Genomic DNA, 23,598 nt, shown 5'->3' with positions numbered 1-23,598 from the left:
GAAGTGCATCAGTCAAGGAAAAGAATATTAAATAAATTAATGATTGAATGAGCGGGGAAAAACCCTGGCAGATGCCCTCATTTTATAGGTGGAGAAAGTTCCCACCAGAGAAGCAGAAGTGTCCCACTAAGGTCACTCTGAGTGTAGGTGGCAGAGCTGGGACTTGAGCCTGTGTCTCCGCTTCACTCAGGTTTTCCGCACGTAACTGGCTGGACCCTCCTGACAGCACCAACTGGTGTGCGCTCGTTGCAACGCCGGCACTTCCTGAGCACCGTGGCGACCCCTCTTGTCCTCCCCGCCTGGCATCCACCCCCCTCCTCTGCTAACAGCGCCTCAGTTCTCCTCCTGGGAACAACCCATCCCCCACACTCGGTCCATGGCGGTCCAGGGGGGTGAATTTCATGACATCCCTATCCTACCCCAATTCCCAAACCTCAAGCCTCCATCCTAGGACACGGGACCCAGGTCAGGCCAATGAGAGCATCCTATTTCCCTGGCCACGTGATTGGTCCGTGGGTGGGCACGTGATCCAACCCTGTCCAATGAGAGTTCATCACAACACTTGCTACAACTATGCAAAGAGGAGCTTTCCTTTCCCTGGGGTTGCTGAGTCGGGGACTGTCAGCCTGGAGCCCCCAGTGGCCAACACTGTTAGAAAGGATCTGCCCGAGTGTAAGAGGGAGAGAGAGATGCTGAAGACATTGCTTGTTTACCTGGATCTTCCTGTGCCTGAAGTCACAGCAGGGAATGTGCAGTTCAGGGAGCCGCAGTCCGTTTCTCATTTCCACCTGAGCGGGTTTGAGTTGCACTTCCGTCACTTACAGCAAAAGACAATACAGGCACCTGCTCTGGGCCACATCTTATGCTGGATGCTGGGGATGGAGATATTTAAGACACAGTGCCTGACTCTGGGAGGTTCACGGCACTGTGAAATATACAGAGAAATATACATGCATGTCAGTTCCCCAGACTAGAATTGCCAGGGCAGAAAGGCAGAACACAGTGGCAAAGTTTCCTACACCTGGTGTTTAATTGTAGCTCAGTTAATCCCTGTGTGCGCCTTCCCCTGCCCGGGAAACACCATCCCCTCACCCCAACCCATCTGGGGCTGGCTCTTCCCTCTTTGCCAAGCCAACCAGCAGCCGGGAGTGAGAGGCTGTTGATTTAAGGAACTGGGAAGGACACATACACACACCCTCAGACCCCCTTATCACGCATGCCAGGCTTTGCTCTACAACCCGAATGCTCCCTTCAAAGGGAAGGAAAGCTTTTATGAGGTCACAGACTTGAGTCCAAAGCTGGAACCAGAGCAGAGGTGGCCACGTTGGAGGGTCATGATCTAAAGTGCGGTGAGTCTGGAGGGGGGGAGCGATCCAAGGTGAGGATGGGGGGAGGGAGGAAGCTGGGGTAGCCCCAAGCATTGTCCAGGAGCCATAATGGGTTCTGGGGGGGGCGGTCCTTGAGCCTCTGAAATTCATACAATAGTGTGTGTGTGTGTGTGTGTGTGTGTGTGTGTTTCCATTCTAGTTTGCACAGAGAAAACAGTGATAATTTTAAATCATATTTTCAAAGGGATGCATCATCTCCAAAATGTTAAGTCTCACTGGTCTAGGGCATGGCCTTCCTTTTGTAGATCGGGAAACTGAGGCTCGGTGCCATCGTATAATATGTTCCTAGGTGACATAGGCAACATGTAGCAGAGGCTGGAAGAGAACCAGAGATCAGGCTTGCCTGGCTGTGTAGCTGGGAGAGTCAGACAAGGGGGGCAAGTAGAAATGCTCCCCAGCCCCAGGTTGGCCATTTGTGGATCTCAGCCTGGATCCCCAGGCCGGCCCAGGTGCCCTTCCTCTGTGCCTGCCCCCAGTGTCACCCTGGGCTTTCCCGTGGTGTGGAGCTGTGCCTATACCCGTGCCTGTATGTATCTGTTGATTGAAGGGTTGGTGAAAATACACAACTCAAGCTTGACTTACACAACGTCACACTCAGAGTCCTCCCCTCCCCCAGTAAACCTGTTCCTCCCACAGGTTCCCGGATCACGTAACAGCAGCTCCACTGTGCCAGGTGCCCAGGTCAAAGCCCTGGAGGAATGCTTGTCTCCTTCCTGTCTCTCGCACCCCAAAGCCACTCCATGAGCAAATCTGGTCGGCTTGAGCTTTGTCCCTCAAAACAGATATCCAGAATCTGACCCCCTTGCCCTTGACTGCCCTTCCTGCACCCCTAGTCTCATCCACCCTGTGACTCACCTAATTGACAAGTTGCCTTCCAACTGCTTTTCCCCAGCCTCCTTTTCCACCTGTTCCCCACCCAGGAGCCAAAGTCTCATTCTGTCACCCAGGCTGGAGTGCAGGGTGTGATCATAGCTCACTGTAGCCTCAAATTCCTGGGCTCAAGGGATCCTCCTGCCTCAGCCTCCCGAGTATCTGGGACTACAGATGTGCACCACCACACTTGGCTGATTTTTTTTATTAATTTTATTTTTGTAGAGATGGGGTCTGGCTGTGTTGTCCAGGCTGGTTTCAAACTCCTGGCCTCAAGCAGTACTCTCACCATGGCCTCCTGAAGTGCTGGGATTACAAGCTTGAGCCATTGCACCTGGCCCAGAGTGGTCTTTTTAAAATTTAAGACAGGTCATGTCATATCTCTGCTCAAAACTGTCCACAGACTCCCTATCTCACTCAGAATTTAAAAGCCAAAGCCTAAAAGGCCCACCATTCACCCTGTCCTTATCCTTTCAAGTCACATGGGGCTCTCTGTCCTCTGCTGTGCCAAGCACACGCACACCCCAGGGCTTTTGCACCTGCTCCTCCCCCTTCCTGGAATATTCCTCCCCCATCTCCACATGGCTCCCTCCCTCACCCCTGCTCGAAGGTCACCTTCTCCCGCGGCTTTCCATGACCATTCCCCAGTCACTCGCTCTACCCCTCCACGTTTCATTTTTCTCCAGGGCACTGGTGACATCTAGCCTAGTAATACACCTACTTGTTTATTTCCTTACTGACTCTGTCCCCACTAGAATGTAAGTTCCAAGGGGAGGGGCTTTGTCTGTTTTCCTCGCTGCCAAATCCCCAGCACCTAGAACAGTGCCTGGAACATAGTAGATGCCCAATAAATATTTGTCGGATGGGTGAATGGATGGACATATGGTTATATCCTGTCTGTCTGTCTGTCTTGCCCACAAAACTCTAAGCTCCTTCAAGGCGGGGGCTATGTTCTGTTCACCACTGTATTCCCAGGGCTGGGGGTTAAGGAGTCACACTGGGCTGGGCACATCGAAGTGGAATGAATGAATGATCAACCCCGTCCATTTACAAATGAGGACGTGGAAGCCCAAGTCCCTAGCAGACACTTCTAAACTGAATCTCTCCTCTGCTCCTAAGATTCTGCCTGTGGCTATGACCCCTCTGGAACCATCCACGCTCCCTGGCCAGAGCAAGTGGGAGAGTTGACCATGTCCTAACCCTGGGCAGCCCTGGGAAGCTGCTGAGGTATTTGGCTTTTAAATTAAGCTCCTAATATCACTCTGGGCTTAGGGCCCAGAGTTGGAGCCTGATTCCCTGAGTCCCAGCTCCACCGCTCACTTCCTGAACCTCAGTTTTGTCATCTGTAAAATGGGAATGATGATAGGAGACTCTGTTCTCATCAGGCGGTGTGAGGCTTACACGGAAGAGGCACTGAAGGCGCTTAGAACGGGGCCTGGTGAACGCTCAAAAATTGTTGGCTGCTGTTAAGAGTTAAGTACTGAGCCGGAGGAGAAAATATTCAGTTCTTTCACGCTTCCCTTAGGTGGATTCCAGCGAATTGGAGCCTGGCCGGATGTGGTTTCGGGTTATAGCGCCTCATTTAGGTTTCTGGGCACCTGGACGGTTGGCGTGATTTTCCCAGGTGACATTGAGCATTATCTAGAGAACAAAACTCCTGTCAAGGTCAGAAACGCCTGGAGAGCCACCCGTGCAGCCAGAGAGAGGCAGAACCACCGGTCTCAGTGTATTCAGCTCTCCCCGGCTTCCTGGCTGGAATTACACCCCTAGGGATCCTGCCAACCCCAAGGAGAGGCTGATTTTGGTATAGAAGCGGGGGAAGAAAAAAAACAACAAAAAACCATCCTCTCTGGCTCAGGGGAGCGCATCTCACTTGCTGGCAAGCAGCCAGGAGGTTTTTCTAATCCGGGAATAGAAAGTCCATGTGCAACTTGACCCTGACCTACCTGCCCAGGCTTATCTCTGCCCCTCCCCCTGCAACACACACATGCATTTTATTCCCTGGAACCTTCGTAACAACCCCCGCTCCCATTTTCCAGAGAGGTGAGTGGACCCATTTTCTTAGCTCACACAGCTGGGAAGGGGACCCTCGGGCCTCTCTGCCTCTGTCCACCGCATCCCCCTGCTCAGTGATCGAACTCAACACTGTCTGCCCCCAGGGATTTATAATCTCCTTGTACAGAGGGAGAAACTGAGGCCCAGGGCAGTGGGGCAACTTGCACCGGGTGCCACAACTGGGAAACGGGCTAGAGTGGTTGGTCGGCCTCCCAGCCAAGAATTCCTGCCACGTCTGAAGTGCTGGCTGGGCTTAGATCGCCAAAGTGAAAGCCAAGGTTGTAACCCAGTGGTCTGGGAGGTTTGCGTGGATGCCCTTGGCATGGGTGGCGGCTCACCTGCTTTTGGCCCTGGGTGTCCTTGGCCACCTCTCCAGGCCTCCCTGTGGCCATCAGTGACAGGCTTGGCTATTAGCAAACCACCTTCCAGCCTCAGCCATGTCAAACCTCCACCTCTATTATTATTTAAGTAACACTTGACTTGAAATTGACCTGCTTGTTTATTAAAGTAAATTTTCACTGGAAAACTAATATCATCCCCAAAAAACAGAACAATAAATACAAGGATAATCAAACCATATCCACAAATTCTCACTAGACTCTTGCTGTGGACTGAATATTTGTGTCTTCCCCCCAAATTTACATGTTGAAATCCTAACTCCCAAGGTGATGATATTAGGAGATGGGGCCCTTGGGATCTGCCTCTGGGGCCCCCAAACCCATGCAGGTAGAATAGGTGTACGCGTGAGAACATGCATCGATCCCGAAAACAGTATGCCTAGTGCCTTTCAGGAAAGAGAATACAATACATAAAATAATACTATTTACATACGTGAAAAAAATGCATGCATATCGTACAACACCAATTTTGCAAAAATATCTCCAAACAAAATGATGCACATCAAACAATTCAAAGCATATTGGGAGGCTTTAGCTAATGGGCAGGGGGCCTGCTAGAAGCAGCCTTGCATGTAAATTAAGTAAAACCACCCTCCTCTGGGTAGAAGCAGCCGTTTTGGACAGAGAAGGCTTGATGGGCAAAGAGAATGAATGAATGAACCAATGAATGAATGAATGAATGAAACATGAGAGGGGCCTGGCATGGACCAGTGATGATGATTGGCCATGCGGAAGGTGGAGGTCTGTTCCAAGGTCTGTAAGCACTAACATTTATTCTGGGATTGGGGAGTTCTACGTCCAGAGCTTGTTAGGGCAAAGTATCCCGCCCGCCACCCCACTGCATCACCGGGCTCAAGGGGGGCTCATGATCTGGGGTCTGACCAGAGCCCCAGATCCCTGGCTGGGGTCAGGGGGATCTGGGAGCCCCTGATTCTCTCCTTGTCCTGGCAGTCTCCATCACTAATCCTGCCGGTTGACCCCGAGGTCAGCGACACTCCCTGATGGTGAGCAGCGTGTGGGCAGCTCTGGGGCTGTCCCTCACCTGCATCTCGGCCCTCAGCCTCATCTCCCCTGCCTGGTTCCAGACCCCCGCCTTCTCCTTTGGCATCCTCACCTACTGCGCCTGGCCTCAGGGGGACAGCTGGAACCAGAGCTGTGTGACCTTCAGGTCCCTGGAGGATATTCCTGACTTCGCCTGGAAGGTGAGACCTGGGCTCGCCAGTTCACCGGGTCCCCGGGGGCACAGCCAGACCCTTCAGGGCAGGGAAGCCGGCTGAATGGGATTTGAAGGGCCTTTGCTTGCTGCCTGGGTGTCCCAGAACCTGTGAAGCCACCATTAGTCTCCCCTTTGAACAGAGCACAGAGGTTCTTAAGCCTGACAGCCCTTGAGAAACACCTGTGGAAGTTTGCAAAAATGCCAAGTTCTGGGGTCCACCTGGAGCCTCTGACTCTAGGGGTGGGGTGGGGTCTGGCTACCTGTATTTTAGCAAACACCCAGGATGATTCCAAAGGCAGTCGCCCACCCATATAGCACCTCTGTGCCCAGTGGGAAACAGCACCCTTTCTTCAGTACGCTGTACTGCCATCTGCTGGGAAATCGCTGTAATCAGTATGCAAATCTATGATGACCCCAAATGCATATCCTAGAGTTGTGCAGTGTACAACCTGCGCACTCCTACCTGGCCACCCTCTAAGCACTGCTAGGTGTAAAAATGAAAGCCAAGGTGTTCAAGTTCCTGTTATGATGCATATTACCAAGAGCAACAATGGGGAGAATGGGTAAGGACTCCCAGTCCAGCACTTCTGAAGAATATACAGCCTTCAAAACTGACCGTTGCAAAGGTGATGTAACAGCACCTACCAGGTGCCATTCCTGGTGATCGTGACATTTAGCATGTACTTAAGGTTATGGTATGGTGGCCAATCTGGATCTTAATTCTGGCTCTCCGTTTAACTAGCTGTGTGTCCCTAGGCAAATGACTCCCCTTCCATGGACCTCTGTTTATTTATATGTAAAATAGAGATAATAATAGCACAGACCTCATGGGGTGGACTCTGATGCTGGTCACGTAATAAGCAGAGGCAGCATCCGGCTGCCCCCGTCCCAGCCAACACCCCTCCTCTCATGTCTTCCCGGCAGCTCTCAGCTGTGATGGCTCTCGGAGGCTGGCTCCTGTTGGCCTTCAATGCAATCCTCCTCCTGTCCTGGGCCATGGCCCCCAAAGGGCTGTGCCCGAGGCGGGGCAGTGGCCCAATGCCAGGGGTGCAGGCAGCGGCAGGTAAGTCCACCGGCACATAGTTAAGTGCTATAGACATATTTATGGCATGAATGAATGAATGAGCCTGTGAGCAGAGCTTGGCCTCCTAGGTCAGATCTCAGAGATAAACCCTAGGATTGTCCACTACCCTGGTCCTTTAGCAAGCCAGAAATTGGGGGCAGGGAGAGATGGCATCCTTAATGCCACCCACTCCAGCCCTTACCCAACTCAATCCTAATAATCTGTCCCCCTTGGTTTCTGTCTTATCCATCCACCTTGTGTCATCTTTACCAGGGCCACCATGGTTGGGCAGGCAGGTTGTGCACTGCACAAAAGTGCACAGCTGAGAGCTGAGCAGATGCTCAAATCTAGCCCATGCTCAGCTTACTGAACTGTGAACCGGCAAGGCTGCATCTGCCGAGGAGGGGTGCTTTTCTCTAACTCACACACAGCCTTCGGAGGCAGCAGCCTAGGTCTCGATTGTAACCCTCGATCAATTAATTCTTCACCATCTCTCACGTGGATTAGAGCAATAATCCACACAGATCTCCCTGCTGCCACCCTTGCCCCCTAGCGTCTGTCTGCCACACGCAGGACAAATGGGTCCTGTTGAAACTGAAATGAGATCCTGCCACTCAGACTGGTTTATCTACCCCTGATGGCTTCTCATCACCCTCCGAGTAAAATCCAAAGTCCTTTCCCTGGCCTGTGAGGCTCCACCTCATTCCCTCTTCAACCTCAGCTCTTCCCCGCCCTGCCAGGCTCAATGCGCCCCAGCCATATTTGCACTCTGTTGCTTATATACACCACGCTTGCTCCCTCTGCCTGGAATTCTCTTTCCCCAGATCTTGGATGTCTAATTCCCCACTTCATTAAGGGCTCTGCTGAGATATCACTGCCTCCACGGGGGCTTCCATGCCCTCCAGCTGAGGGAGCTTTCCTCTCCTTGGGTTCTCCATCCTCTTACCTGGCTTTATATATCTCACAGTGCGCCACACATCACAGATGCCTGATAGGCATATGCCGAGTCAATAGGTGAAGATGCGCTCCTTTTGCCCTAGGCTTGCTTGCACAGTGTCTACTTGGCAGGGGTTGGGGGGATCAGAGAGTTGTAACTCAATGGATATTTGACACCACGTGGATGGGCACAGGATGCTGGGAAAAACTCCAGGGGGCACCTGACCAAGTGCGTGCAGCGTGTTAAGGCGAGCTCCCCGGAGAAGGTACCACTTGAGCTCAGTCTGGAAGGATGAGTAGAATTTAGCCTAGGGGACAAGGGCATTTCGGGTAATGGGAAGTTCAGGGGCAAAGGCATGGAGACAAGACAGCAACGCATGTACAGGGAACACAAAGTGGACCAGTGTGGCTGGAGACAGCGAGGGAGGCTAGGAGTCATGTGACTCCTCTGCACCACCAGGAGTGCCTGGGAGGCCAAGGGGTGTCTGGTTCACTTCATTAGCATCATTAATGCCCACGACAGTACCTCGAACAGTTTTGATGAATGAATGCATGGATGTATAGGTAGGTGGTTTGGTAAATGAATGGATGAACTGATGGATAGATAGATATTTTAGCAGACGGATGGATGGGTGGATAGGGAAGATGGGTAGATTGGAATATGGTTGGATGGATGAAGGATGAGGGATGGATGGATGAGTGGGTGGATGGATGGGTGGGGTCAGGTGGCTAAGGAGGCAGATGGATGAGTGAACGGATAGGCGGATAGAGGGATGGAGAGAATAAGTAGGAAGGAATATGGTTGAATGGATAGATGAGTGGATGGACAGATGGGTGGAAGGGTAGTTGAGTGAGTGGGTGGATAAAGGGGGATAAGCCACTAAATAAGTAAATGAATGGATGGTTGGGTGGGTGGATGGATGGGTAGGTGAGTGGGCAGATGGTGGGTGGATAGCAGGGTGGACGAGTGAGTCCTGGGATGGAAGGTTAGCCCAGCACTCCTTAACTGGCAACACACTGACTTTCCTTCCCACTGTCTCCAGCCACTGCCACCATCGTGGGCCTGCTGGTTTTCCCAATCAGCCTGGCCTCACCGTTCGCCAAGGAAGTCTGTGAAACCTCCTCTGCATACCATGGTGGGAGGTGCCAGGTGGGCTGGGGCTACGTAACTGCCATCTTGAGCGCAGTCCTGGCCAGCCTCCTGCCTGTGATCAGCTGGCCCAGGGTGACCAACGTCCAGGGGACGACCATCCTATTCTCCAGTGACACTGAGAAAATCATCCTGGTGCCAGAAAGGAACAAATAAAAATCTCCCCGGAGGAGCAAAAAGCGCAATCCAGCATTGTACGAAAGCACCCATTTCCTACCCAGTTTCAGATCCTACCCGTACTGCTTCCTTGTGGTGTGATCTCAGGCAAGACACTTCACCCCTCTGGACTCCAGTTTTTTTCTTCTGCAAAATGGAAGTTGAAATAATGCCCACCTCATAAGGCTGTTCCGGGAATTAACTTGAGATTCTCTATATAAATAAAGCATTTCGCACCCATGTCTGGCACATGGCGCTCAATAAATGTTAGCTACTATTATTATCGTCTCTACCTCGCAAGACTGTGGTGGGAGTTACATGTATTTATGAAAAGTGCCCAGGCCAATTCTGAGTATGTGGTTGTCACTCAAATACTAAACCTTTCAATGGGCACATGCACATTCTCTTTCTCTTCCTTTCCTTTTTATAATTCCTCCTTTCTTGGATAATTTGAAAATTATTCATTTATTTCTTCATCATATATTTAGTGGTGCCTATTATTTACAAGATTTTGTGCCAGTGTTGGGGTGTGGGGGTGAGGAAGTTAAGGACCTGTCTCACCCCTCTGTGCAAATGCAAACAATCCCGCTGATGTAGAAACTTCACTGTTAGTTGGGGCACATGATGCTCTTTACAATCCAGTTCCAACCACTCTCTTCAGCCTTCATTACTTGTCATCCACCCAACCCCTGTGCCACTCCCTGCAGCCACAATGAACTTCTGAGCCCACAGGAGGCCTCTCCCCACCGCCATAACTTGGCACGTGCTGCCTTCTCTGCCAGGGGTGCTGGGACCCATCTGTCGGTTTTGCTTGTGCTGACCCATCGCCCTTCTTGGGAAGCAGTGCCCTAATCTTCCCTAGGGGCTATTCCCTGGCCACCCTGGGCTTTGAGATGGACAAATGAGCCCTTCTGGAAAATCAACCCCGGTCAGAATGATTGATTCATGGGCACTGTGGGAGCCAGCAGGCCAACATGGAGGGGAGCAGAACCATGCGATGGAGAGACGTGGAGCTTAGAGGACTTCATTTGAACACCTGGATCCGGCCATTCTTGACCCCTTCATGCAGGAGACGTGGTCACAGGCAGCTCCAGGCTGACATCCCTAGCTTGGCTGCCCCAGAGGAAAGAGGGAACTTCCCTTTCCTCTCTTGGTATATGTAAATCCCAGGGAAGGAGTCTGATTGGCCAGCACTGGGTCACAGGCCCACCCCTGGGCAGCGAGGGGCGTGTCAGCAGTCTCACTAGAAGGCCATAGTTACAGTGGAGAAGATGCAGTTACCGATATCTGGGGGAAGGTGCTTGCTGGTAGCAGAATGGGGAAAGGATGCTAAGCAGGCAGATACATGCAATGGCCAGCAGCTCTCTCCTTCAGGGGGGCTTTAGTACCCCCATTTCACAGAATTGAAAATTGAGGCTCAGAGAGGTAAAGTCAACTCACCCAAGGCCACAGAGCTGATCAGTGGCAGAGCTGGGTTTGAACTCAGAACTGTCAGACTCTATGGTAGATGCAAAATAATAACTAGATTTGCTCCCTCTCCCCCCACCCACCCAGCTCATCTTGATCAAACTCTTGGCTTCAAATGCTCACCCAAGAATACTGTGAACTAAAATAAAATCTTAAATCTTAAGCATCCCCCGGCTGATTGAATGGATCCTCTCTTAGCCAAGGGGACCCCAGAAATAGCCTAATACTGAGTTGCTGGCCAAGAGAAGGGAGGTCAGACATGCGTCCTCATTCCCCCTTCTTGGAGAGATCCTTTGTAACTCATTAACAAGCCTAAGGCCATACAGGGTGGGGCTTGAACCACACCTGCAGGTCCTCCATTTACTTAACAGATCACTTGAGTCTATGTCCAGTATATGTCCAGCGGCTTGTCTCTGATTAACAGACTTCCTTATCTTAACCTAAAACATCCCAAGCTTTTAGACAAAGCTTCATTTCTTTAACCAATGAAAAAATCAAAGAATCTTGAAAACCCACCTATAACCTATAACACCCCCACCCCCACCATGCTTCGAGACGTCCCGCCTTTTCGGGTCAAACCAATATACACCTTCCATGCATTGATTTATGACTTTACATGTAATCCCTGTCTCTCTAAAATGTATAAAACCAAACTGTAACGCAGCCACAGCAAGTCCACTTGCTCAAGGCTTCTTGGGCATGGCTCTGGGTCATGGTTCTCATACTTGGCTCATAATAAATCTCTTTAAATGATTTTAAAGAGCGTGGGTTCTTTTCCATTGACAATGTCCATAAACAACCCCCAGGAGTGATTCTATTATTCCAAAGGCACATAGATCACAGAGAACATACCTGGTGTTTATCCTCCAGAAAGAATAATAAGAATGACTTTAGAACTTTTTTTAAAGTAATAGAATAATTGAATAAAGTAATAGGAAGCCACCACATGATGTTCAAATGGATTCAAAACCCAGCAGCTCATTTTGAATGTCATCAGAAGTGCTTCAAAGCAAATCAGTCTCATGAGGGAATATTCCTTGAGCCCTGGGCAGATTCCAGTACCAAGAGCGGCAAGTAGAAACTACCAGGTAGGAGCCCAAGGCTATGTGTCATCCATCGGCGCTTGGGGTGTGCTGTTTCCTCTCTTGTAATCACCTCCTAATGGCCCCCAAGTTCCGTAATTTTCTGTTTGAACTGTTTCAGCAATGCCAAAGGGAGTGATTCTCTAGCCCATAAAGCAAAACCATTTACAGAAAGACTCTGTCTTTATTTGGTAAGAGACAGAGGGGTCTCTCTGTTATTTTCTCTTCATCAAGAGACACCCACTGTTTACAAGAAGCTTTGTACCTACAAAGTTTGGAAATCATTGCGCACAGATATGAAAATAGAAAGCCAGGAAGATACCGGAGGGTTCCTCTACCACATCCTAATGTAATGGACCGTCTCCAGGGAACTGCATGCTCCTGTTGGGTATTTGAGTTCTGCTAGGTTGACGGTCAGAAATGGATCATCAAGTTGGCACTTCAAAAAAGGGCTCAAATTGTGTTCCTCTAGAGTCTGTATCTGTCCTGGGTGCAAGCTCTTAATGTACCCAGTGGCTTAAAAGCCAAAAAAAAAAAAAAAAAAAAAAAAAAATCGAAACAAAACACCAGGAGACCTGGGGCCCTTTCCTGACTCAGCAGAATTGGATGCAAACTGCAGAGTCACCGTGGATGCTGCTCCTGCCAAGAACTGATGTCCTCACCACACCTAACGCCTGTGCTTCTCCAAGACACAGACTTAGAGGGCTCAAGCCTCACCCCTTCCTGAGTTTTCTGCCTGGGGCCATATTCTCTTAAGTTTCAAGGACTCACCTGAGGACCCCAGATAGGAACTCTGGGAAAATGGGTTCCCATCCCCATCCGCAGTGATGCTGAGAGGCAGAGGTTCCCTTGAAAGAGCGGGGCTCAGAACTGAGTCCAGAACCAAGGGAGGCATTATTATCCCCATTTCACAGAAGTGAAAACTAAGGCTCAGAGAGGTCAAGTCACTTGCTCAAGGCCACACAGCCATAAGTACCAGATTTGAAATCCTAAATCTTGCCTCACCAAATACGTGGGTGGAGATGGATGACATGATTTTAGGTGGTACATTTAGTTAGTCATTCCTGTTTTAATTCTCCTTTAAGTCCTCCAAGAAGAAAGGCTCTCTTGGCTGATGGGTCTAATCTGCCAAACTTAAGAGTATCTGATGAGAAGAAAAGAATCTAAATCTCATATTGATAGGTATATTATAATATATTTGACTACACTGATTTGAAATGTAAAGAAAACTCTGAGCCAGGTGCGGTGGCTCATACCTGTAATCTCAGCAATTTGGGAGGGCATGGTAGGAGGATTGCTTGAGGCCAGGAATTTAAGAGCAGCCTGGGCAACACAGCTAGACCCCGTCTCTACAAAGAAATAAGAAAAATTAGCCAGGGGTGGTTGCGCGCACCTGTAGTCCCAGCTACTTGGGAGGCCGAGGCAGGAGGATTGCTTGAGCCCAGGAGTTTGAGGTCGCTGTGAGCTACGATTGCATCATTACACTCCAGCCTATCACTTCCCACCCTGTTCCTGATCACACTCTTTCCCGCCTTCCCTCAGGACTAATGGGAAAGAAGAAAAGGTAAGAAAGAAAATGAAAGAATGTGGCTTAACAAGGCTTCCAGCCATTCTGCAATGGAAAGTGAGGGCCTCTCGAACTCTTTGCAGGAGAAGTGCCTCTCAACTGCCCCGTGGCCTCTCCTGCAAGCCAAAGGGGAAGCTCTAGGTGAAAAGAAAGTGCAGGATGGTTTCAAGGGAGAAGGGTGGGGCAGCCAGAAGGGCCTTCCCACTGCAGTCTTGTTCTGAACAAGACCAGCGTAATTCAGGTAGAAAACGTGGGCACAGACACTATCCAAGTTAGTATTATTAATAATACAAGGAGAAGCAGTAGAAGGAGGGGAGAGAAGGGGGAGAGAAGGAGAGGAATAGGAATGAAAAGAGAAAGAGGTGGAGGAAAGGGGGCTGACGAGGAGAAGGAAGAGCAGGAAGAGGGTAGGAGGCAGCAGCCTCAACGCCAACTACACGCACGCGCAGGACTGAGACCGCTTCTCCACCCCCACTGAGTGGTGGAAACGTGCCTTGTGTGATCCAAGACTTACCTTTCCACATCTAGGCAAGTTCAAGTGCATATGTTTAGGAAAGCCTTGGCAGAAGCAAAAATGTTCTCTTGGGATTTTTTTTTCCCCCTAAGAGATATTGTCAATGAACAGAGGCCAACAGTGCACGTAACCGGGCATTTGTGGCCACACGACAGGCACCCTGGTGTTGCCCAGGTCTGGCAGTGCCAGGCGGCTGCAAGCAAGAGTGCAGCCCTCCAGGAGGAGGGCCACGTGGGCCGAGTAAGGTTGAAGTCAGAGAAATGAGATGGTGACCTCAGAGGACAGTTGTGGAACATCAGGACCAGACTTTGCTCTGAGACGCTTCCCTCAGGAAGCAGCAGCAGACGTGGCAACTGACACAGCCCCCAGCTGGGCTAGCGAAGGGACAAATCCCCGCTGGCCTGCTTCTGTGAGTGGCTTCACGCTTGCCTCTGCTGGGAATCTTCTCAGAAAGTGGTGACGGGCACATCCAGCTACCTGGTGCCATCTGCAAACTCCTCCTGCACTTCGCAGGCTTAATTTGGAACATCGAACTTTTTCCCTATAAAGCATGAAGTTCTGATGGGTGCTCGTTAGATTAAATCAAGCTTTGCTTCTGCAGCTGAAAACCAGAAGTTTCCCTCAGGCCGTGTTTAGAAACAGCTGGGGGCGCAGACCCATGCAAGGTCCCCATTGCCTGATGACTGTGGTTCTGAGCGACAGCCACCAGTGAGAACCAGAGATGTCTAGGAGACGGGAGCGTGGTCTGTGGGAACGTCAGAGCTGAGAGATGGGCTAGCTCAGCAGTCAGGATGCAGAGAGGTGTTAACTTAAGGGATGTTCCCATGTCCAGTGGCTGACGGACTGGGGTCCCCAGTGGTGCACCAGACCTCAGGGGATGCGGCAGGCAGTTTGCAGACAATGGCCTGCATGACTTCCCTGCTTGTATCCATGCTCCTCTTCAATGTCACGTTTCAAAGCCTCCTATCAGGAAGTGGAGTCTATTTCCCCACCTCTAAATCCAGGCTCAGTCATGTGACTTACGCTGACCAACAGAATGTGGCAGTAATGACTTTACGCCAGCCAGGCTGAGGCCTTAAGAGGAGCGCTTGCTTCTGCTTGCTTTCATGGAATCTGCCGTCACGGCCACGTCAACAAGCCTGAGCTAGCCTGCGGGAGGATGAGGGACACATGCCCCAGTTTCCTCCATCGCCCCAGCCAACAGCCGTCGGAAGTGGAGCTGCCTCTCTGGCCATCAGTTGACCACAGAGGCATGAAGAAGTCAGGCTGAGACCAGAAGAACCTCCCAGCTGAACCCAACCCAGACTGGTGCTCTGCAGAATCATGAGCTCAATAAATAGCTATTTTAAACCACTATGTTTTGGTTGGTTTGTTATGCAGCATCACTTGTGGTAACAGCTAACTGATACAAGGGGTAAGGAGTGATTCACCTTTCTGGGGAAAGGCCAGGCAACTGTCACGACAATCTGACCCCATCTGGGCTCACGAAGGTGGAAGCGTGAGCATAATTGAGAAGCAAACATTTCTTTCTTCTCAATTAAAAAATAAAAATAAAAATACCCAAACAAAGAAACAAAAAAACCCCACAGATTCACATATTTCTCTGTTTATAGATATTTTCTCTCCATATAGACACAACTCTTCAGTAAACATTTACAAGATATGTGGGCCACACTGAAAAAAATGAGGGCACTCCATAGACAGAACGACTCCCACGCACCCAATTCCAAGACACACACGCACAATGTACAGAGATCTGAACAAGCACGATAAACAAAATAAATATGAATTATTCCAAACCACAATCACAAATGCTCTCTGGAACACCACAAGAGAAGGCAGAGAAGAGGTCTTGTGCTGTACTTTGAAAGACTAGTCTGTTAAAAAAATAAATAAGAACCCGAAGGTCCGGGACTTGGGTCTTGCTAAAATAACATCCTCTGTAGGGAACAGCTGAGTGGCAAAATAAGACTTTTATCCCGAGGGCCCTTTGCACGTTTCTTCCCATCTTGGGAAGCTGGTGGGGGGGGAGGGTGGGGACATGCAACTCTAATGGCAGCCAGAATGTTGACTGTGTCCCTTTCTGCTTCCTGGCTTGTTCAGGGTGGGAGGACTAATGCACCCCCCTGCAAACACTTCAGTATGCTCCTTTCCCTGTCTTCCCCCCTCTCCCAAACCCCAGCTGTCCTTCTTTCACCGCCCTAGAGGCAGCAGGTGACCTGCGAAGAGCCTTCCTCCCTGACACTCACTGTGTCCTCCCATTCTGGGTGCATTCTCAGAACAGAAGAATTGGCAAGACTGCTCTACTGAAAGGACAGGCAGACAGAGTGAACCAGCCCGTCTAGGGTCTGTTTGCAGACTGGTGACCCTCTGTGTGAAGACATGGAGGTGGCTGTTCCCAGACCTAGCCGCACCCCTGGCCCCAGTTCATCAGCAGATGTTTCCTTAGGAAAACACACACCACACACTACCCTGGCCGACCTCTTCCTCCTTCTCCTTCCTCCTGAGTAAGCAAGGGTGCTTAGAGAAAAGCCGGCCTCCCTGATCAAGTGGCTTTTGCCAAACCTACACCTTTCCAAGATCCCATACGTGGAAGAAGGGGCGAGGTCCCCCCTTGGAGGAAGGCAGCAGGGCGTGGACCCCAGCGAGCCTCGGACTATCTCATGCCTGACAGACACTTCTCTGGTTCCGTCACTGCTGTAGGAAGATGCATTTCTTGAAAAGAAGAAAGGAAGTCTCTCCTAGCATCAGACAAACGAGAAAAAAGGAGAAAATACAACAAAAGGAATCCTGGCCCCCAAGGGAGATGTGTGGAGGACCCCTGTGTGCCTTTTCTAAGTGAGGGAAGGTCTCAGGACATGGGGAGCTTCGTACAAAGACAGTGGGCAGGGAGGCACATTTGTAGCCCTCCACTAAGCCCGGGGTTCTCCAATGGGGGCAACTGTGCCCTGCTGGGGGCATCTGGCAATGTCTGGAGACATTTCTTTTTTGTCACAATCACAGGTGGGGACAGGGGATGGTGCTACTGCCATCTTGTGGGCAGAGGCCAGGGATGCTGCTCAACACCCTGCAATGCATAGGACAGTCCCCTCAAAAAGAATGACCCGGCCCCAAATGTCAGTAATGCTGAGGGGGAGAGACCCTGCCCTGAGCCAGCCTTCCAGCCACGTTCCGGAACCTCTCCAGCGGCCCCTTTCAGAGCACAAAGGAAGCCCCGTAGACCTCTCCTACACCAATTAAAAAAAAAAAAGAAAATCCCTCCCAAAGTCTCATCTGACGAGACAGTTTGGAAGGTTCGAGAAAGAAGAGGAGACCATTCCGGAGACCAGGAACGAAGATGCTTCCTCCATCCAACAACATCCCCGAGCTCCCGCAAGGGAGAAATGCCAGACATGGGTGGGCGATCTTTGGTCAAACAGGAAAACGTAAGGCTGAACTCAAGGGGCGGCTCCTCGATCCCACCCGCCCGGTGGCCAAAGTCAGGGCAGTTTCTCTGTGCACAGAACTCCACGCTCTTGAACAGACACCAGGACTCGGCTCCCGGGGTGGCCCTCCGGCCGGGAAGAGAAGTGGGCAGAAGGACGGGCAGGGGGTGGCTCGCTGACGCTGCCTGGGCCAGGTGGCCCTCACTTGTTCTCAATCAGAGTCTGCACCTTGTACACGAGGTCCCGGGCCAGCTTCAGGACTTGCTTGGTGTTGTGTCGCTCGGCCATTTCTGAAAGAGGAGAAGGCAAAGTCTCATGAGCCTCCTTCTATGTGCAGCCTTGGGACACACTTCTAGCCCCTGGGAGGGTCTCTGCAAGCAGAGACTTTGGGGAAGGCCTGCACCTCCAGACCTCAGTTTCCTCATCTGTAAAATAGGGACTGTCACAGTAGCCACCTCACGAGGTTACTGTGCGGATCAGATGGGATGAGGCTGGTTCACAGCATGTGCTATAAAAACAAGACGTCGTTCCACCCCTCTCCTACAAACGGAATGAGGGAAAGCAAGGCCGGGCACGTAGCAGATGTGCAAATATACGAAAAGGAGGAAGCAATAGAAGGAGGAGAGGGAAGGACAAAAAAGCAAAAATAATCATTTTATCAAGAGCCACACAAAATGATCAGACCTGGAAACTAGAATAATTCCAAGTTTGGACATTTATGATAAAGAAACTACTTTGTAGAAGGAAAACAAAACACTAAGATCATGGTTCCCAAACTGGGTGCCGAGGTACCTTAGCATGTTGCCATGAACTCACAGGGGCACCGTGGAATATTTAGAAGTTTTGAGGGAAACACAGCTATCAATACTCCACATCAACTGCCAGGTGGAGTGAGTTCACAAAGTGCCCGACATTCCTATCCATTGCTTTGTATCCCTGCAAAGCTAGATTTTCAGTGGTTGTTAGGATAAAAAAATAAAAAGCAAGAACCATGTGAACATCAATGTGGAACAGAAAACGAAGGTGGCAGTGTTCAATCTGATTCCAAGACTTGACAAGTTGTGCAAAGCCTAACTGGTGCGCACATCCCATTAGTAAGTAATTGTACTTACTTAAGAATGAAATAAAAATGTTATTTTCTTTCAATTCATGTGTATTATGTTTTCAAACAGCGATTCAGTTATTAGGACATAAATACTTATCAGGGGGGTTGGACCTAACTAAGTCTTTACAAAATGCAACTTTTGGCCTCAGGTGTCATAACCATTTTGGAGAGACACTGAGGGTGCCCGGAATTGAGAAAGTTTGGGCATCTCTACACTAACATGAATGGCTTTGGGTGCTCAATGACACCTCAGACTAAAAACAGCCTAGATGCTAATGGTAAGGGATGGTTCCGTAAGTTATGGGAGTCATTAGAGGTATATTCTGTAGTCTTATAAAATTTATTATATGGAAGACAATTTTTGAAATAGCAAATTTAAAAAAAATGCTACACGCAACTGGTGAAACAAAAACCCTCATAATGCTTCAAAAGTGAGATCACAGGTGGGCTTTTTCTTCTTTTGGTTTTTCCAGAACCTTCTTTAGGTTTTTTGATTTTAAATAGTGATAACAGTAGCAATAGCTTTCATTTACCGGGGCCCTCATATGAGCCAGGTACCATGTGACGCAACTTATCCATGTTGTCTCATTTAATCCTTTGGACCTCCCTGGGCGGGGGGAGGTGTTGGCACCATTTTATCTCTGAAGAATTTAAGGCCCAGAGATGTGAAGTCACTTGGACAGGGTCACACAGCTCCCGAGTGGCAGAGCTGGGATCAGAATCCACATCTGTCTGGTTTCGAAGGCTGTGCCTTTCTCGTGTTACTGCAATCGCTTTTCTGTGCCCGCTTTTCCTACGCATGTGAATCCTCTGAAACAGACGCTGCTGCCCCATTTCACAGATGAGGAAGTGGGTGTTTAGAGAGAGGGGAAGTGACTTGTCCACTGGCACAGCTGGTCAGGGGCAGAGCCAGGCTTTGCCCCTGAGCCGATTTCAACACCCAAGCTCCCTCTGCCAGGTCCCTGAGTATACGCACCCTCTGCATTACAGAATGTCAACTTATCCTTTTCAGAATAGCCATGAGAAGTGGGAAGAACCCTCTTCATCCCCTTCACCGGGAACCAATTTCAGCAAATTTCCATCCCTCCCGAGGCCCCAGGAAGGGGTCCTCCAGAAGCCCCACCCCTCAGAAGAGACCCTAGTCATGCGGGTACCGTTAAAGAATTTGATGATGTCTGTGAAATCCATGTTGTTCTCCAAAATGATGTCACGGTAGACTTCCACCAGAGCCAGCGCGATGAACAGGACGTAGTGGGCGGATGAGACGTGTTTGGCGGCCCAGATGGTCTCCCAGACGGAGAAGACATCATCATAAACGAGTTCTACCGAAACACCAACACACACACACACACACACACACACACACGCGCGCACACGCACACGCACACGCACACACACACGCACGGGGAGAGAGAGAGTCAGCGAGAGGCGCATGGTACTGCCCTCCCTTGTGAAAATCCCTCCGGGAAAATCCCAGGCCAGCTCTGCTTCGTGCTTCTGCGCTGGTGCATCGGACACAACTCAGGCCAGGAGGCAGGAGACCTGGACTCTGTCACTTGACCATTAGAAGCCTCAGTTTTCCCCATCTGTAGAACGGGCTATGCAAACCAGGTGGGTTCTAAGTTCCTTCCAGCTCTGACATTCTGTGAATGGAGGATTGAGCATGTGCAGGTTTGGTCTATGCAGGCCTGTCCCTGCCCTGCCTTTTGACCAGGGTCCAGCCCTATCCCTGCACCTCTATCTTCATTAGCACCCATGGAGGTATCTCCACCCCGACCCACACACAAAGGCAGAACTGGGGCTGCCTCTGACTCTAGAAAAGAGACAGAATAGAGCAGTGGTTAAAGCAAGGCTTCCTATACCCAGTAAACTCGGTGCAAATCCTTCCTCCATCACTTGCTAACAAGGGGACCTTGGGCTCGTTTCTTCTCCATGAACCTCTTTCTTTCCTCATTTGTAAGGTGGGTGAAGCTGACAGCGTAAGAGGACTGAAGAGATAATACATATCGATGGGTCAGCATGGTGTGTGGCATTTAATAAACACCTCTGTATATATTAGATATTATTATTATTTGCATCCCCCAGATTTGCCCAATGGCAACAATGCACTGTGTTATACATCACTTCTAAGCCACATTTGAAATGTGTAGGAAATAACCCCTGCTCCATGGGCTTCAGAGTTCTTGGTCTCTGCTAAGCAGAATAACTGAATGGAAGGGAACTGGGCTTCGGGGGTGGGTAGAGGCGGGTGCAGATCCTGGCTCTCCTCATCCTAGCTCTGAATTTAATTCTTCCCAGCCATGGTTTCTTCCCGGTAAAATTGGGATCTTAACAGCACCGACTGCAGAGTGTTGTTGCAAGACAAGGCGGGTGAACGGACAGAGCTCTGCTGCCTTTGCCCCAGCACCCCTCGGCCTCCCCTCCACGGTACTTTTTCCCCTGGAGTTCTGCTGCAAACGGTCTGGAAAGAAGCCCCCAGTTTAAAGTCTGTACCTCGCTTGAAGTCCAGCAGGAACCAGCGGTAGCAGAAGTAGAAGTGCGTGTAGTCCCCGTTCTGATGCATCAGCTCAAACAGCTCCGAGTCCAGGATCTGTGGGAGGAAGGAAAGGGTGAAGCAGAAGGGACAGCTGAGTCAACAGTGGTGTGTCCACTCGCCAGACCCCACCCAGCCCTTAGCAGACAGGGGGAGTTAAAAACTGGGCAAAGGATCTGAGCAGACATTTCTCCAGATTTACAAATGGCCAACAAGCACAAGGAAGATGCTTAATATCATTAGTCATTAGGGAAATGCAAATTAAACCACAGGCCGGGTGCGGTGGCTCACGCTTGTAATCCTAGCACTCTGGGAGGCTGAGGCGGGAGGATAGCTTAAGGTCAGGAGTTTGAACCAGCTTGAACAAGAGTAAGACCCTGTCTCTACTGAAAATACAAAAAATTAGCAGGGCGTGGTAGCACGTGCCTGTAGTCCCAGCTACTCAGGAGGCTGAGGCAGGAGGATCACTTGAGCCCAGGAGTTTGAGGTTGCAGTGAGCTAAGCTGATGTCATGGCACTCTAGTCCAGGAGACAGAGTGAGACTCTGTCTCAAAAAAAGAAAAAAAACCCAAAGAAAAACAAACAAGATACCACTTCATACTCACTAGCATGGTTAAAATAAAAACGATAGACAATAGCTAGTGTTAGCAACGATGCAGAGAAACTGGAACCCCCATACACTGCTCCTGGGAATGCAAAATGGTGCACCGGTTGTGGAAAACAGTTTGACAGTTCCTCAAAAAGTGAAACACAGAATTTCCACATGACTCGATTCCTCTCCTAGGTATAGCCCCAAGGGAAATAAAAACATATATTCACAGAAAAATCTGTACATGAATGAATGTGTGTAGCAGCACTATTCGTAATAGTCAACTTGAATGCCCATCAACAGATGAATGGATAAACAAAAAATGGTATATCCATATAATTTAATTCAATATTATTTGGTAATAAAAAGGAACAAAATTCTAATACATGCTACAATGTGTGTGAACCTTGAAACATTATGCTAAGTGAAAGAAGCCGGTCACAAAGGCCACAAACTGTATGACTCCATTGATATGAAATGTTTAGAAAAGGTAAATCTATCGAGGGAGAAAGTAGACAGTGGTTTCTAGGGGCTGGGGACAGGGAGGAAATGGGGAGTGACTGTTAATGGGTAAAAAGTTTCTTTTGGGGGTAAAGAAAATGTTCTGAAATTGGTGATGGCTGCATAACTCTGTGAATATACTAAAAATCACCGAATGGTACACTTTACAAGGATGAATTTTATGATATTTGAATTATATTTCAAGAGAACCGTTATTTAAAAAATGGTGGTGGAAGAATACCTCCAGCTGTTAGATAGGCTGTTAAGCAAAAAGAAAAGAAAATCAGGTTCAGAATATGTATGTATACAAATAATGGAGAAGTATGTAGAAGATGATTCTAATTATGGAAAAAATTATACATATAAAATGGGCAAAACATATGAACAGGCAATTCATAGCAAAAGCACTCCAAATAAACAGGAAAAAGAAAGAAAAAAAGAAAAGATATTCAGTCCCACCATTAATCAAGAAAATGCAAATAAAACCCCAATGGGATGCTCTACTCACACCCAAGAGACTGGCAAACATTAAGAAGAGTGACAATATCAAGTGAGGGTAAAATGTGTCAAAAACCCTTACAACACTGCTCTTGAGCATAGAAACTGGTGCAATCACTTTGGAGAGTGATTCAACCATCTCTGCTGAAGATGTGTACGCTCTCTCTAATCCAGCAATTCCACTTTAGGTACGTGCCCAATCAATGCTCTTGCATAGATGCACAAAGAGATGCACGCAAGAATTTCAGTGCACCATTATTTATAAAGGCCAAAATGAAAACCCCAAATTCCCTCAAAGCAAAAGCAAAAAACAAAACAAAATGGAAACAACCTAAATGATCACCAACAGGACAATGGATCCAAATAAAATGTTATATAATGTGATATACTCCTCGAGTGGAAGACTGTACTTCTGGGAGAACGGAATGAACTGCAGTTTTGGAGCTGAGCATCATGAACTTGTTACTGAGTATAAAAACAAGTTGCAGAAGAATTTATGTCATTTACAACTATTTACGGAAAGTGGGGAAACTTGAGAAACATTACATGTTATTTAGGAATATATGCATATGTTATAAAAGAATTTTTACAATGCATTTTAATGATAAACATCCCATTCTAGAAAGTGCTTATCATTGGGAGGACAGGAGTAGGGAAATGCCACCAAGAAGGGGTACATGAGGCTGGAAAATATATAGTTAATATTTTATTTCCTGGGCAGGTGCAGGCAGAAACGTGGGTATTCATTGTATTATTGTTTCTACTTTTCTCATGCCCAAAATATTTTGTAATATTTTTAACTCCACCAAAGAAGCCTTCAGAGCTAATGTGATTATGGCTGTAGCTCCATTGCTGGTGCATAGATAATTATGCATCCCTATCATTTACTTGGGTTAATGCATTTACATTCCTTCCACTCAAAGGGCAGAATGTTTTAATTCCTCTGGGGAGCAGATATACTAATCACTATGGATGCTAAAGAGCTAGCATTTATTACAGCACCTGTCAAACTCGAGCTTGCATGAGAATCACCTGGAGAGCTTCATACAGCACAGATTCCTTGTCCCAACTCTCAGAGATTCTGA

General features: G+C 49.0%; 2 protein-coding genes across 4 annotated transcripts in view; one reads left to right on the top strand and one right to left on the bottom strand.

Annotated features, from left to right (window-relative positions):
- The first annotated feature begins 1,163 nt into the window (after nucleotides 1-1,163).
- LHFPL7 (LHFPL tetraspan subfamily member 7) lies at nucleotides 1,164-9,463 on the top strand. 2 transcript variants are annotated; one of them, XM_045534280.1, is made up of 4 exons: nucleotides 1,164-1,349; nucleotides 5,797-5,913; nucleotides 6,852-6,990; nucleotides 8,970-9,463. In XM_045534280.1, the coding sequence occupies exons 3-4, from the start codon at nucleotides 6,864-6,866 to the stop codon at nucleotides 9,230-9,232; spliced, it is 390 nt and encodes a 129-aa protein (XP_045390236.1). In that variant the 5' UTR covers nucleotides 1,164-1,349; nucleotides 5,797-5,913; nucleotides 6,852-6,863; the 3' UTR covers nucleotides 9,233-9,463. The 2 variants fall into 2 exon arrangements, with proteins under 2 accessions (XP_045390236.1, XP_045390235.1); XM_045534279.1 differs by lacking the exon at nucleotides 1,164-1,349 and having other exon boundaries at nucleotides 5,684-5,913.
- Nucleotides 9,464-15,452: 5,989 nt separating this feature from the next.
- SGSM1 (small G protein signaling modulator 1) overlaps nucleotides 15,453-23,598 on the bottom strand; it is a 62,832-nt gene continuing 54,686 nt past the window's right edge. For both annotated transcript variants that reach the window (XM_045534290.1, XM_045534291.1), the window contains 3 exons: nucleotides 20,886-20,982; nucleotides 19,547-19,714; nucleotides 15,453-17,577 (listed from right to left, as the gene is read on the bottom strand). In XM_045534290.1, coding sequence (XP_045390246.1) covers nucleotides 17,489-17,577; nucleotides 19,547-19,714; nucleotides 20,886-20,982 — 354 coding nt within the window. In that variant the 3' untranslated portion in view covers nucleotides 15,453-17,488. The remainder of the gene's footprint in view (nucleotides 17,578-19,546; nucleotides 19,715-20,885; nucleotides 20,983-23,598) is intronic.

This window comes from Lemur catta, chromosome 21, assembly GCF_020740605.2.
Source record: "Lemur catta isolate mLemCat1 chromosome 21, mLemCat1.pri, whole genome shotgun sequence".
Taxonomy (NCBI): Eukaryota; Metazoa; Chordata; class Mammalia; order Primates; family Lemuridae; genus Lemur; species Lemur catta.
The sequence above is the reverse complement of the archived record's forward strand: the minus strand, read 5'-3'. Positions and strand labels throughout refer to the sequence as shown.